Raw genomic sequence first — 15,497 nt, 5'->3', positions numbered from 1 at the left:
AAAATCAATGTAAACATGAAACCTTTTTCCTCTCGGATAGTCACGTAAGCATTATGAGCATACTATTTCGGTGTTCAACTATTAAATAGTTCTTAAAAATTATGTGGGTGTGGAGAACATTAGCTAGTTGGTCCAAAACTTTTATTTCGAATCTGTTGCCTGTATATAAGTTGTATACTATTAATGACATACAGCGAAGTCGAGCAGTCCCTTTGGCTATGAATTGATAATTTTCTAGCGGACTCTAAGTAAAGAAGTAATTGTCGGTTTACAGATGTCTTCCATTGCCACATCGTAAAGAGCTTTCTATAACTTCCGATAATTGCGACAACTTATCGTTCTTATTCTACGCCTTGGAGGTCGGGCGTAATATTTACACGTTCCGTTTCTCCATAACTCTACTACCAAACAATAAGTTGGTTTTTTTTTTATCTAAGACTTCAGTCGATAATAATTCAACGTTATGATCGCGTGTCGATAAAGATTGATATTAGCACACGCTTGCTCACTAATTTTGATTAAAGGTTGGAAATATCGATTGATGCCTGAACATTCGATTCAATGTAAAATGGTCGCTTAGATAAACACTTCAAAGAAATTATATCGAAAAGAAATGCAACAGTACAAATTTTCGGCTACGCGGCTTTATTAAATCTTATTGCATATCATATATATATATATATATATATATACAAGGAGCTAGGGACTTCCGATATATTCTATAATTATAACAAGCATGCTTACACTTGATTAGATCTCGCGTGCGCACTGCTCGATTTCCCACATTCTCTGCTAACGAGGATACCAGCCGGGGCCCCTCTTTGCACGCTCCGCTGCAGTCACGCGAATGAATATATAATGCAAGTAAGCACCCAATAAACGACCAGGTGCTATGAGGGCGATTTCCGATATGAGCTTCAACCAAGAACTAACTGGCCACATTCCCGATGCGGCCGTACATATGAGCTGGCCATCCAAGCCAAAAGATGACATCATCCTATAGAGTCGAACATAACAATCAAAGCAACAAAATATATACCCGAGTTAAATTGCTCTTAACGTACCATAGGGGAGAATCGAAACTTTATGCTGAGAGCCAATTGTGGAAACGGCTATGACGATGAAAGCTAAATCTGAGTCCCTTTCGACACTAAACATACGCTAAAGGTACGCTACGAACACGTAGAAAATAAGTCACGTAAAAATAACCACCCGTTGAACTACAGACATGTTAGATTACATTTTCGATTGTTATTTTCTCACCTCCTTTTGCATAAGTCCTCTATGATACCCTTTGCGACAGTGTCTGGCTTCTTAATGCCGGCGAGACGTGAAATGGCGACGGTCTCTGCGGGCTTGCCAACATTCTCATTTTCAAATCCTGGCGTTTCGGTGTCAGGGGGAAACACGACCATGACGTGCAAACCTAAAACGGAGAAATAACTAGGTCTGATTCTGTTCACTTACTAAATTCAGACATGTATCTCTTCACTCATTTTGAGAAAACTTCACTGCTCAGTCCAGCCAACGAATTCTGCCAACTGTTCTCCCTTCATGAAGCGCTCTATATAAAGCATACTAATTCAGTGTGACCCGAAGTAAGAAAGTTGGTCTGCTTATTCTTAATCTTTACTATATTATGGTGATGGCCTGCATTACGTTCTCCTGTAGGCTATCTGTAACAACAAGGAAGTAAGGCAAGACATTTACCTAGGTGTTGTTTCTCAGCTATAACCGTTTGTGCAAAACCGGAAATCGCAAATTTTGCAGGCGAATACGCGCTGTATCCAAAGACGCCCATGATGCCAGCCATAGAGGATAAAAACACAATAGAGGCTGAACCCTGGCTTACGCATCTCCTCTCCAAACTCGAAAGGCAAGCCTGCAATTTAACTTATTACATCGGATACGAATTGAGATCTAAATTGCACCACTCAATGCGCTTGCATGTAAAAAACTAAAATAATATTCCAATGCGTCTTTGATATTTAATTTGAAGTCAACGAACGCCAAGGCTCACCAGCTGGGAACTCACCTTACCTCCTATGTACTTTTATATGACAACCGAGATTATTATATCTTATAGCCTATTGACCACCTACTCTCTGCTTGTGCTTTTAACAATAAAAAATGGACATTACGCGCAGGAGTGTCTTTGAGTGATGAATAGAGCCATTTATGGATAGAATAAAAAACTGTTTGACAATTACAAATATACCCTATTGTTTTTTAGCTAAGAAAGATACTTAAGAAAAAGAAAGAACAACTCAATCTTATATACCCTACTGTTTTCTAGCTAAGAAGGATACCTAAGAAAAAGAAAGGACAATTCAATCTTAAGTCAATCTTGCAAACTAACCTTGGTCAGATTTACAGCAGTGTGGTAGTTCGAATCCATCATTTGGCGATACATGAATTCCGTGGTCTCTTCGATGTACCGTGCTACTGCAGTGCCCGCACAGTTAATAAGAACGTCAATGTCACCTGACAGAAAAGCGTTCCGAAATAGATAAGATCCATAATGCGGCTAAAGCAAAGAAAATATTGCTTTCAATCAAATCGTAGTGCTTGAACTAAACTAACTCGAAGGACCGTTGACCTAACGAAACGCAAAATAACAATAACGTTAAATACTACGGTTAAGTGGTTCAAGTCAGCTTTGTACAACGCTGCATTTGATGCTACCTGAAATGAAAAAAGAGCCCAAATATTGAAATCTATTCCACTTTATCTATCACCTATTTTGGTCAAAACTAACATAGAAAGGAAGCACCATAAAACCAATGAAATATCGCCAGAAAGCTTAATTTGTGCGACAGTTACCTTGAGCTCGAATAGCCGGAGCGATAGCCTTTTTGATTGCAGAGATATTTGACGATAAATCGACGGAAACGTATCTGTAAAAGTCACTCTGTAGGTTCTAGAAATTACAGTTTGGCACGTATATACATATACTGAATGCGCTCATGTTTCATTCATCAATTTTCTATGGGCAGACAATCCTTATAATTATATTAAAGTCTGTACTAATTTAAAAACGTTTTACTCAGATGTAATCGTCTTGATTTCTAACGATGGTTGGTTCAAATATTTATTAATTTATGCGAATGTAGTTTAGGTAATCGGGAATTTATCTAAAACGGTATTAATATAATTAAAGCGAAAATAACGATTCCGATAATGAATTTTGTTGTGTCTGCATAAAGAGCATCTAAGGTTGCTAGATACCCTATCATTTAAAGGGGAAAGGAATATATTTTAGGAATAAGAAAAACACTTGACTCGTAATGCGATATCCTCAGTCGGACCAAGGACAGTCACGAATGCAGGTATAACTGTACAATGGGTTCTATCATATTATATACGAATAGTGACCTACCCAACTTTATCACTATCGATAGCCACAGCTTCAGCCGCCATTCTGAGATTGTTCTCGTTACGCGCCACTAGGGTTACTCTTGCCCCTAGCCTGAAAGCTTCTTTCGCCAGTTCTAGTCCAATGCCAGAAGAGCCACCTGAACTCAATGAATGCGTAGATAAGTACAAAAAAACGACAGTTCAGGAACGGTCTTTAAATAAAGGATTACTATGGTTGGAGATTTGAGAGATTTACTGCAAAAAAATACCTTCGAAACAAGTTTACCGATTAGTCCTTTTCGGACAGCTCAATATTGTCGTCAACATAAAACAAAGAATCTACAAGATCTTCTCAGCACATCTTCTTCATGCAGTTTTTCATAGGACAAATGCTTTCAGAACTACCTATGAAAGCTTTGTTGGCCTGCTGTACGTTATGCCCAGAGGGTGAAGGGAGTGGCCTTCTGCACGGGATAGCCCAGTGTGATGTGCCTGATTACTTTCGGCTAGCTTTTAAAAACAAAGATTTAAAAAACTTTATCAGAAAGATGCAAAGGTTCGCATAGTTCTTATGCCAATCGAAAGAGTTGAAGGAACAAAAACAGATAAGCTAGAGATTTTCTAACAGTAAAAGATCTCGTGCTTATAGCCAGGGTGGCAAGAATCGCCGGAACAGAGGTTGTTTAGTAGACGCTAGCACTGATCTGCTAAATTGGTAACGCAAGGTGCCTATTATAGGCACCTTGCGTGCCTGAGTAAATCTAAAAAGGCAGACTCGCCTTTACCACGCCAAAAGAAGGTTGATGTTAATACACCTATAACATTTTAGCAGTACATATATTGGTAATATTAATGGCAGTGCTATGTTATAATTATTGTACAAACGTACATCAGTTTATTCATGACGAAGTCATAGACAACTTCCCATGAAAACATCTTGTTTAGCCCTTTTAGTTCAAACAGCTCCTAATACGGTTGACGTCTTTCCAGTGCAGAGCGCGTTATCCCGTATGTTAAGAGAGTGAGACATATTATCGGATGGTTATAACGTACTAAACATGTCAAAATTTGTCTTAAGGTCCAGTTCAACTATAGGTTAAAGAAATCTTTCAAATCTATCTCAATTCTAGAAGCAACTCCGTGAGCAAATCGATTCTCTACTGGTTCAGTCGTATCAATATGTTTCCTCATCTAAAGTCGCCCATCTTTGGAATAATGTCAAAATTAGAAAACAACAAGACTTAATATACTAATTTTAAATATTGAATTTTTAATTAAAAAACATAGGAAATTAAAGAAACTGTAATTGACGTTGATCTACTTATGTGACTAATATAGGGATAAAAGTCAAGCTCCAGCATAGTTCTAATTCCTAGATATTTCATCGAACGCCCTGCAGAAGATATCATATTAAATTATGTGTCTTTGTTCGTCTGTATGTAATACAATACAGCCATACATTTTTGGACAGAGATGAGTATATTTGCTAAGCACCACGTGGACACAGTATCGATTGTCCAATGAAGTAAGAAACGATCGTCATTACTAGGGGAACCGCATAACTTCAAGTAATCTGCATACAATTTATGTCGGACGCCGACTGCAAACATATTCTTCATATAGAGAACATATTGGAGAAAGTGAGATAAACCTAGGAACACCCAAAAAGCATGCTTCTCTAGAATTGACGGTGTCATCCATTTTGACATGAAAACCACGGTTCGTCAGATCTTTTCTAATTCAATTTATGAAGCAATGATATATCCCCAGTTTAATGAGCTTCGCAATTAATAAATCGAGCTTAGCTCGGTAAAATTTTTTTACAAGTCGAGGTCGATGAAGTCGAACCTCTTGCAGTAATTTTGAAGTAATGCTCGATTTTAAATCATTATAACAAACTGTGGTTTACTCTTTGTGGATACATTTTGGTTACAAAAAGTATCCACAAAGTACTAAGTAAGCCACAATGTAATCGACTATGATTATTCTTGATTTGTGTAGGTTACAGACTTTTAGGATATCCAAAGGTACTTATTCACTAAGAACTTGAGTTTTTTCCTAATCTTTTTCAAATTGTCAGTTGACACCGAATGCAGATGAGGTTTTAATAAATAGGTTAACGTTCACTCTACACTAAAGACTTTTACAAATGTATATGTTTGGAGCTTACTCAATAACGTCTTTACCTGAGATGAGAACATGCTTCTCTTTGAGACTCTTTCTATCAAGTTTGTGCAAGATGACTGCGGAGAGAAGAATACCCCCCAATAAGCCAGCAACAAATATGAAGAACATATTGGATATCGCTGTTGTGCTGTGTATATGCAAGAACTTGGACGACTGAAAAGAAACAAATGACAGACATACATAATTATTGTATTATATACACATATGTATTATATATTATTATTATTGCGGGGTTTAACTACTATGAAAAAAACAATTTGAAACGTGATTTCTTCCTTCAGATAAGTCGGTAAAAGCTGTTTGTGTATATTACTTTTTCATTTTTTGGGAGCCTACTATCGCAGCGTAGGAGCCACCCATAAAAAGAGAGCCCAGCTGGTTCAATAGGTGACGGATTATTAAATAGTTGTGCAAAGTTTTGTAAATATCTGTTTTCGTGACTAATAAGATTTTCCCCTAAAGGATTAATTAATAAGGGGTTGTTAACTTATCTTAGTCTTGAATAATATAATTTATTTTACATGAGTCCACACGAGATATCCCAACATCCCAGGTGAGTTCATTACTGTTTGAAAAACACGTATATTTATAGACTGTACTATAAACATAAAGAGATATTGTACACATATTTTTGGCGACGCAATTGAAAAAGCATACTCTAGCTTTGTAGCATTCATCTATATAAATAATACAGATTGAAATTTGTATCTTCCATAAAACATTGTTTCGTCCGTTGTCTATAACTAGCCGTCGTTCGATTGGAGGGTCCTTTTTTCAGTCGCATACAATAGCGGAACCATTTACTATCTGATTATGTTTCTGTGGTTTACCTCCGAAACTGGCTGTGCGATTAATGGCTGTCGTTAACACTGTTGTTTAGATATTAACTACGCCAGTTTTCGATTCAAAGCCCAGTTGCGTCTAACTTTCAAGCTGGAAGCCACAGCCGAAGCTCAAAATACATCAGTAAACGAAGAAGACATTACTATGCGTTTCTATAAACTCTTTTTTTAAGCCGACAGAGTGTGCTTAGACCATGCAATTAAGGATCGCTAAACAAACAAAGCTTTGGGAGTTTTTGTAATGAAGAAAATAAAATAGAGTGCATACTTTTATTCACTATAAATTTGATGAAAATTTCAATCAACAAGAAACATTATCTCTTTCGCAGCTTTGTTTTTTCTTGCCACATTCATTCTAACAGCTAATAAAACATTTAGCGGTTCACCTTATTTTGTTGCACTAGAACTAGACCAGCAAAGTTCCTGTCGTCTTCCACACGCACTCGGGCGTGATTTGCTTAAGAACTGATTTCACAACTGAAACAGTGGGCTTTCACACAGGTACTAGCTTCGCCTTTACACAGATCATAACAAAATTGACAGGCGGCATTATTTAGAGATGGTCATTAATACCGCTGAGACTCGTTAACTCTGCCGATAAAACACTTGATAGTGCTACCGCCACCACCGCTTCGGAACACTTCATGTGGCGGTTATCTAAACGTATGAACGCATTCTCTCGCTGCTGACAACGGGCGATTCAAGCGAAACAACTGAGGAAATTAATCTTCTGGCGAGTGTAAATTGCAGTTGGCCGAAAGCCATATCCAACATGAGTTGAGCAAGCCTAATTAAATATCGGAATCAGTTTCTCGTGCGTCTAACGGCGTTTAATGAATAGATATACTACTAACAGAAACAACAAATGAAACTAAAGATAATATTTTCATATTGAGAACTATTCGGTAGTTCTCAATTCGCGCAAAAATACCGCAGACAAGATAGCCACAAATGATATGCGTAGATACCGAGCGAAATGACTAAATAGGAACAATCGGCAGACCTGTGTCTTGGATGTATTGAAATACTTATTCTTTGTTACTACGACAAATTATATAGCATTTACCATCGTTGGTAAAACAGAACTTCTCTGGCGGAAAATTATGATCATCGGTGAGCCGCTTGAACAACGCTGGCATTTGGTAGGACGTGGAATAGACCAACACACATCCGACAAATGGCCATAATACATATTGGCATTGTTATTATTGTTGTTGTTATGTGCATATAAAGAGACCAAAGTATTCGGCATTCTATCTTGAGATGAATTCAGCAGAACCGTTTCGGACATCGAATATTTACTATATCAGGTCAGACGTCCGGCGCAGACTCAACCAAGAGAAGACGGTCCGTTTGAGTCCCAGCATTGGGATTCGTTGAGTCATTGACATTGAGCTCTATATGACGGCAGATACAAATAACACCGACTAACATCCATGTTAGCACGCAGAACGGACAAGAATTGCGTATGGATTTGCACTTGAAGGTTGATCAGACAAACGCTAGACGAGTGATTTCGTAAAATACCGCGAATCCTTAAGTACTAGCGGAATTTTTACAGCAAAAGTAACTTGAGGCACCTTTATTGTCGGCCTTGCCCTTGAACAGTCGCAATATCGCCCTTGGCGACAGATGATGCTAGGACCACTCGTTATACGATATCGCGTGCTCTCAGTGTGCACTTTACTTGCTGGATTAATGTCGGATCGATGTTCTTGCTGATAACCAACTAGATAACTATGTCTTCGGCGGCGTCAAGTGTAGACTGAGGATCGTCACGAAATGCAACGAAGCCACTGATTGTCGCTCCTTGATAGAGGAGTCAGAGGAGGTAGCACGAAGGCCATTAAGATGCTGCCATTGGCTTTTTTGTTCGCTGTCTGTAAACGAACGTCGACGACAGCAAGCGACTCATAGCCTTTCTGGTTGCTACGATTGATGCAAGCAATGCATCGAATGGCTTCACTCAACCTCGTTGTATAACCCCGTTTCAGGGGTCAAAATGATTCTGGGTTAGATCATTAAGTACTCACAAAGACTACTGTTAAGATTGTATGGTATGCTCCCTTTCACGGAACTCTCATTCGTTCTATGTATTTTTAATTATAATGTAGCCTTAATAGAAGAAAATAAGCTCATAGAATACCTAATAACAAGTAATAAAGTGACCATACTTAAAAGACACTAATTAAATGAAGTAAAACAAGAAAAAAAAAGTAGTCTTTAGTTTCTTAAGGCGGACATAAAGTAGCAGATTCGTGTGGTCCTTGTGGTATTCCAAAATTAGGCTTTAAGACTATTTTTATTTCGAGTATTAGTGTGTATGAAGACAGTATAAGTATATTTGAGAAACCATGTGAGTAATACCTCAGAGCGATTTTGTATTATGAGTGCAATATTACCTTCCGCTTTTAACCCTTTCGCAGAGAAACGGCTTTCAAGCTTATTACAGAAGCGTTAGCTTTCTGGTATACCATGGTTCGTGTCCTTGGATGAGCGTCACTTTCAAAAGCACTCGTTCGACACGACATCTTGAAATATAGTGAGCACGATTCTCCTGAAGTATGCAAATCGCATATAACCAACATATGCATATTTAGACATATCTAGATGCGCTCGCAATGGTAAAAGCAAGGTTCCTCTTTACCACTTTTCACATTATGCCACATTAGCAAGTTAACAGTCGTTGAAGTTTTCCTTATTTGCAAATGCTCCTCTATTACAGAACCAAAAAATAAGTACACCAATTAAAGCGTGGTCAGCATTAGGTAGTTCAATAAACTCATATCCATTCACTAAAATCTATGTGCATGATATTGTCACATCGGGCCGGCACGTACGATCATGTTAATAGAGACATAGCTGGATGGAGTGAATACGTGAGTAACTCTTTGACATCTTAAAGGCCTCAGGCTAATTGAATGAATCCCATTGAAGGATTGACTATCTCTTGCAACGGTGTTTGCCCGCTCCTAAAACTTAAAGCCGACAAGAGAGCGTACCCTGCCTCAGGCACGACGGGCTTCTTCCTTCTTAAAGCAAGCGAACTTTGCGAATTAGTAAGAGTCCCTTGAGAACAATAACATCATTCTTACTAGTAAGCATCATTTAGCAATATATGAAGGCAGGTGGCGAAAAAGCGTTTTAGAGAAACGTACTCTCTTTCATTATGCGCTCAAGTTCATAGGGAGCGAAAGGAGTACGTCAAGCAAAAAAAAACAACACGTATATCCGAAAATTGCAGGCGTTCGTTGTATACTGCTAAAACAGCAATTAAACGATCATTGTTCATTAATTTAATTATATCAGCCATATGATTATACATTCAGCCCAATCGATTAAGAAACGAGGAAAAACGCCAATCTGAATACTCCATCCGACGTTATGAATAGCAATAAACTAGTAGATTCAGTGTCGTGAGTGTTTAGTCCTTAAGGTGTTAATTTTTTTCAAAATTGGCTAAAAGTCTTTCGAAAGTTCGATTAGTTGCAACAGATGAATTGTGTAGTTTCTCTAAATCGGTTCAGTAAAATCAAAGCGTTATCAGAATAAATGTCCATTTTGGATAAAGAATTTTTAAATCCTCAATGCATTTGTTGCAAGTGGTCTCTTCCGCTACGTTTAGTCAAGAGATCTGTTTTTCATACAGTAACCTATATAACTTTGGTATCAATGAATAGTCGTTACAAATGCGGATCGAGTAGGGTAATATAAATATTTATATATAAAAAAAATCATTTCGAGGTAATCTAATTTGAGTTTTAAAAGTAAATATCTCGAGATCCGACTATTTCAGGCATGTTACTAGGGCGGAAGCTAATTATCCATAAAGATAATGGCGAGAAACAGCCTTAATTAGGGTATATACCCCTATGGTCTTGGTTAGCTATCTTACTAGTAAAATCGTCGCCAGTTGTAATTACGTTAATCCCTGACGATTCCATTACCGTAGCCTAAATGTTATGTGCAATAAAGATGAACTTCATCAATCATCAGTTTTATCAATCTCTAAAAAACATAACTCATGCTCATCCATTCTTTTTGTCCTGGGAATAATGAGAATTTTAGACAAAGATATGCATTTATAATAAATAGATGTATTACAAGTTTTGTTTACTCACTATAGTACTATTACTATATTCCTATTAATAGTGTTTAGGATTCAAAATTAAACATTTTTATTATAATAATTTTTCTAGGGCTTTAAATATTGAATTTCTATTATTCTATCGATGGGCTGTCTAAATGTATGTTGAGAATAATGCCGATAACATAACAGAAATCTCATTAGGTCCCGAACCTATTTCATAAAACTATTCATCCAAACGAACGTATTACAAGCATGTTAATAGAGAATAAGCGATTACTGCGGTCGGCGTATCCGCGTGACATTTATACAGACGGCCAAATGATGATTTCTGATGCGGAGATACGCTACCGTATGACCTAATAGTTTTCTCATTGCTTTAAACGCTTAATTACAAGCAGTAGCGCTGACAACGACACCTTCAGTACTAAAGGAGAATAATAACATTCCATGTTTCCTATAGATATACTTGACAACTCACCTTATTGCTGTAAAATCAGGCCCATTTATATTATCATGACACCTTGGGGACGTCGTTAAATAGGTTGCAGAGTATATAAGTCTGGCATACCTGTGTGAATGGATTCTACTATGTTTTCGAGCAAGCTTATTACATATACCTTTCGAAAAACCGGCGAAATGAGCTTTTGCAAGACGTTGACCGCCATCAGCACAGAAATACGGGTCGTCTAGAAACCTGACGATGGTCCAGGCCGATACTGATGAATTCGTGCTGACGAAAAGTCACCGCCGACTCACTCAGTCCAATGGCTTTTATCTTCGTACAAGAAACCGGCCGAGTGGATAAACAGAAGCAACAGAAAAAAGTACATATTGTTTTAGCCTAATGCAGCATAATCACTTCTGTTTATTAAGTACGTTGTGCACACTGCCGGAAGGACATCAGCAGTAGCACCGACAGCGGTTGGCAGAGAGACTGTCTTAAAAGGGCGTAAGATCGAAGCGTGCTTCTGCCGGGCGAGAAGTGATAGTGTTTGCTATTTCTCCCCCGCCCATACTTAATCCTAAACCCCTGATAAACTGGTCCTGCCATTAGCTTGCCTGGGGAGCCTTTAGCATAGGTCAAGAGGTTGTCTTTCGCATCGACGACGGTGGAAATTGATGACTATAAGTACTATGGAGAAAAAGCGAACTGAAGGTTACTCGAGGTAGCGAAGGGCAAAACCGTGTCACTTGATAAACATTGCGGTCATCAGCACCTGGAAAGAAGTCACGACGAGCCAATCAGTAGAGGCACAGTTGTGCAAAAACGGCTATATCATAGCTGTTAAATTCTGCCTGATCAATAGCAGATCGAAGTCGTGCAATTAGCGGGATGAATTTTTCTCATTGCAAGATTCATTCGATTGAACTAAAGCTCCTTGATTACATGTTAGTTTGCTTCAACATAGACGACTAAGCGAATAGGTTCACGTTTCTACCATTGTAATATTAATAGTAATGATACAATTGATGTAATTTCTCGTATCTACAACTTGAGGTGATGTTGAGCAGGATCACCCTTTCAAATATGCATTCCTTACGAGCCTCTTAGAAAAGCTCAGGGAGCCATTTGCACTAGCAAGATGTACCAGAAATTAAAAGGTGCACCGCCATACATCTTTGATTAGAAAATCACTTCTAAAATTATCCAGCTTGTCCTTGACTGGATTGCCTTGCGGCGGCCTATTTTGAGAGCCTTTTGGGTATTCACAAGACAAATAAAAACAGGTTCACTTGTCTATCTGCTAAAATTCTGTATTTTACTAAAGGTTTTCAGCGTCGGTTAAACACTGATACATTTGTAAAACTGAAGAGGTAGAGTTTCACAAGCACCTGATAACCTACTAAATACAAAGAAATTATGAGAGACTCCTGGTCGCATAGTTAGCAAATTGACTAACATCTTATTCTTCGCCATGTAACCTACGGATTCTCACAAGAACTTAAAACTATTCTTAATCCGATCGTAGAGCCGTTTCTGCGAGCATCGCCGACCAACATCATGTTTATAACTGTTTATGTGTATCTACAAAAGTTCTATATGAGTAACAAAGGGATTTTTTTATCCATATAAAATCCATTTCCCGAATTCGTTGTGTGAAGAGGAAAAGGTCCAGATATAGTGTAGTACGTTGCCTTTATTTCCGTGCATTGAAATTTCTGTTTTCTATCAGCGGTTGTTAACTGAAATCCTCTAAAGAATAGTCTCTTTGTAATGACAAGCTATGACAAACGCTTATCATCATTTCAATTACCTAGAGTGCTATTTGAAGCAGCATTGAGGGCTTTCCTGCCTGAAGAGTGGTGTGTGAGTGGAACTCAGTGTCAAATTAGTTTGTACTCCAAAAATTACTACAAATTTGTTAAGACAGTATTTAACCTAACTACCTTACTTTAAACTAACTTTTTACAGGTCACTCAATCTTGTCTACTATGTAGCCGAGAGGAACTTTGTTGGCTATTATGCGTACGTAAACACAACGCTATATTTCAATTATTCCGCAATATCTTACTGCTAGAACATACTGTATATTAGGGACATCCACTCAAATATTCCTATTACTACCAACGTTCCTTTACGATTCGTTAACATAGTTATACTTTGTCACTTTAAATCGAAACGTGATTCTAATGAACCTGTGTTTGTCTACTTATTCTTGTGGACTCCTCGCAGTGAACCGTCATCGTCGCAAATGAAGACTCTGACATAGCCTCTTGAAGATGAAGTCCTGGCTGATGGGGTATCGTAGACGCACCATCGCGTATCGGGAGACAGAGATCATACGTGGATACGGAGCTCACTGGTAGCCCATTTTCTTTCAGAGTGTTAACGGCGGGTGGGGCCATGGAAAATCGACATTCTCGCATAACCGTTTGATGACTACAAGAGCTTCCAGTAACCTTCTCGTTGCCTAAACTCTGTAGATCACTTCGAGAAGTAGCGCATACAGTTGGGTCTATCATAACGGCTTCACACATTGGACGGTTATCTTCAAGGTAAAAACGATCTCCTGTGCAAAATCTGCAAATGAAAAGAGTATGAAAAAGCAACTCTATATGAGCTAGTTTTTATGTAGCCAGCACTAAACTAATAGATTTAAAAGACTAAAGGGATCTAGATTGGCTATTCTGAACACTAAGGTTATATGCACGTAAAGTTAATAATAACTGACCCCGTCATATACAAGGAGCACGTTTTTAGTATTAACAGATAGTCTAGTTTTTTTTTTTCTAGCATAACAAGATAAAGAAACCAGCCATATGCGAAAAATAGTATCAAAGAATAATCCTAAAACAATTGCAATTTATGACTGAATTATTGAACAAATAATAATTGAATAACTGTGTATATATAAGGTGCTAAAGAAACTTGAGTTGTGCCCAACTCGTGAGCTTCTCGTAGTTAAAGGTATGCTACCCAACATGCGTGGTTAAACAATGAGAGCTATCAAGTACATCAACCGTTCTACAAGCAGGACGTCGGTGCATTTATGAATGTTTAGATCAGGTTGTTGCGTTCCACTCTGCTAGTAAAAACCCACATTTGAAGTAAGAAGTTCAATATTCGTTTTTTCTCGAAGATCGCCAGCTTGGGGGCATATAGCATCGGTGATGGGGGATCATACCTCCGCCCACAGCGAAAGCAGTTGAAGCATTCAGGATGGAAAACAAGATCTCGAGCGCGTCTGACACATTCATGTGAAGCAATTGTACCGAGACACCCAGAGCACTGCCCGCCACTACCGAACAGTCTGAAAAATAATTGATTAGCAACTAGTTTCGAGGTCGTAGCGCAAAAATCAACAACTATTTAAGGACATGTACGATATAAGCACTTTGCATTAAAATAGAGCCCACAGCGCTTGTCTGATCCATGAAACAGTTGAGCTAAGTAAGATACTTTGAAAGCTTTGAAAGTTATATTTTAAAATTAAGAACACATGGTTACGTCTACGTAATAAGTATGCAGCATTTCTTAGTTTTCATCTAAGGCCTGAAACCTCCCTGCACTGGCAGCCACGTTAAAGACCTATTATTCGAAGTGGAGCCTCCGCCCAATATATTGCTGCGACAAGTGGTAAATGCTGGCTTTTTTTTTGTTTTTGAACATCGTAGATTGAAACTAACCTGATATAATCGCGTCGACAAAGAACAAGATCGCCTCTTACAAATAGTGAAGAACCTAATTCGCTCAGAATTCCACGGCAAACTGAACACACGAGACAGGCCCAATGCCAGCTTTGCTCTAATGCTCGAAGAATGTACCTAAAAGCCCATAAGTTAGCATGTGTCATTAAGTTCGCAAGGATATATAATAAAAACGTTAAACCTAACTCTGACTTGCGGCCCCTATCTGTTTTATGCGCTCCGAACTTCTGCAGCTGTGTAAAACGGCCGATAGGGTTATCCGGATTATTAGCCAGCCGTTTAAGCTAAATTAAAGAAATACAAATGTATAGCTTAAAACGGCTAGCGGAGGTAACCACTTAACGCTCGTGAATCGATATTATAGAAATTGCAAAGGAAGTGAATAGGAAAAATATGATCGAACTCTTTCCACAACAAAAACCGCAGTAATTGTATAAGGATAGCTTAATTGAACCCACATCCGTCGCGCGTTATGTTTCCCTCTTTTATCGAACATCCTTACGGTTAATTTGCATGACGGATACTCGATACAAACGCCAGATGAGTAGGACCATGGAGGTATCCGCGTCTTGACGCCATATTGCATGAAGTGTTTCTGTAGTTCTATAATCGTAACAAGAATAGCTGTTGCTAAAAAAATTTCTATTAGACTATTCGATCGAAATGTTTCAATTGCGATTTGGATCTAGATAATCCAATTCAATTCTTTTAAGGACATTCATTGGCTGCCGTAATATTGTCAAGTAGGCACCTGTATGAACTGGTCTAACGATGTATCAAGAACTTTTAAAATGATATTATATATCTCTCTTGAAAGTAAGTTAATCAAACCTCATTTCCAACAAAATTCATAAAGGTTTTATGAATTTTGT

General features: G+C 38.2%; 2 protein-coding genes across 3 annotated transcripts in view; both read right to left on the bottom strand.

Annotated features, from left to right (window-relative positions):
• Window positions 1-628: 628 nt before the first annotated feature.
• LOC111268768 (3-dehydrosphinganine reductase) lies at window positions 629-7,035 on the bottom strand. The gene is made up of 8 exons (XM_022847940.2): window positions 6,773-7,035; window positions 5,544-5,697; window positions 3,380-3,515; window positions 2,824-2,897; window positions 2,360-2,484; window positions 1,711-1,882; window positions 1,264-1,426; window positions 629-997 (listed from the first exon to the last, which is right to left on the bottom strand). The coding sequence occupies exons 2-8, from the start codon at window positions 5,650-5,652 to the stop codon at window positions 793-795; spliced, it is 984 nt and encodes a 327-aa protein (XP_022703675.1). The 5' UTR covers window positions 5,653-5,697; window positions 6,773-7,035; the 3' UTR covers window positions 629-792.
• Window positions 7,036-12,596: 5,561 nt separating this feature from the next.
• LOC111268757 (uncharacterized) overlaps window positions 12,597-15,497 on the bottom strand; it is a 4,626-nt gene continuing 1,725 nt past the window's right edge. The window contains exons 4-6 of one of the 2 annotated variants that reach the window (XM_022847916.1): window positions 14,605-14,742; window positions 14,019-14,228; window positions 12,597-13,498 (exon numbers count right to left, since the gene is read on the bottom strand). In XM_022847916.1, coding sequence (XP_022703651.1) covers window positions 13,105-13,498; window positions 14,019-14,228; window positions 14,605-14,742 — 742 coding nt within the window. In that variant the 3' untranslated portion in view covers window positions 12,597-13,104. The remainder of the gene's footprint in view (window positions 13,499-14,018; window positions 14,229-14,604; window positions 14,743-15,497) is intronic. The other variant, XM_022847917.1, reaches the window with a different exon arrangement.

The sequence above is a fragment of the Varroa jacobsoni genome, unplaced genomic scaffold (assembly GCF_002532875.2).
Source record: "Varroa jacobsoni isolate VJ856 unplaced genomic scaffold, vjacob_1.0 scaffold_1318, whole genome shotgun sequence".
Lineage (NCBI taxonomy): Eukaryota > Metazoa > Arthropoda > Arachnida > Mesostigmata > Varroidae > Varroa > Varroa jacobsoni.
This window is presented reverse-complemented; position numbering and strand designations above follow the sequence as displayed.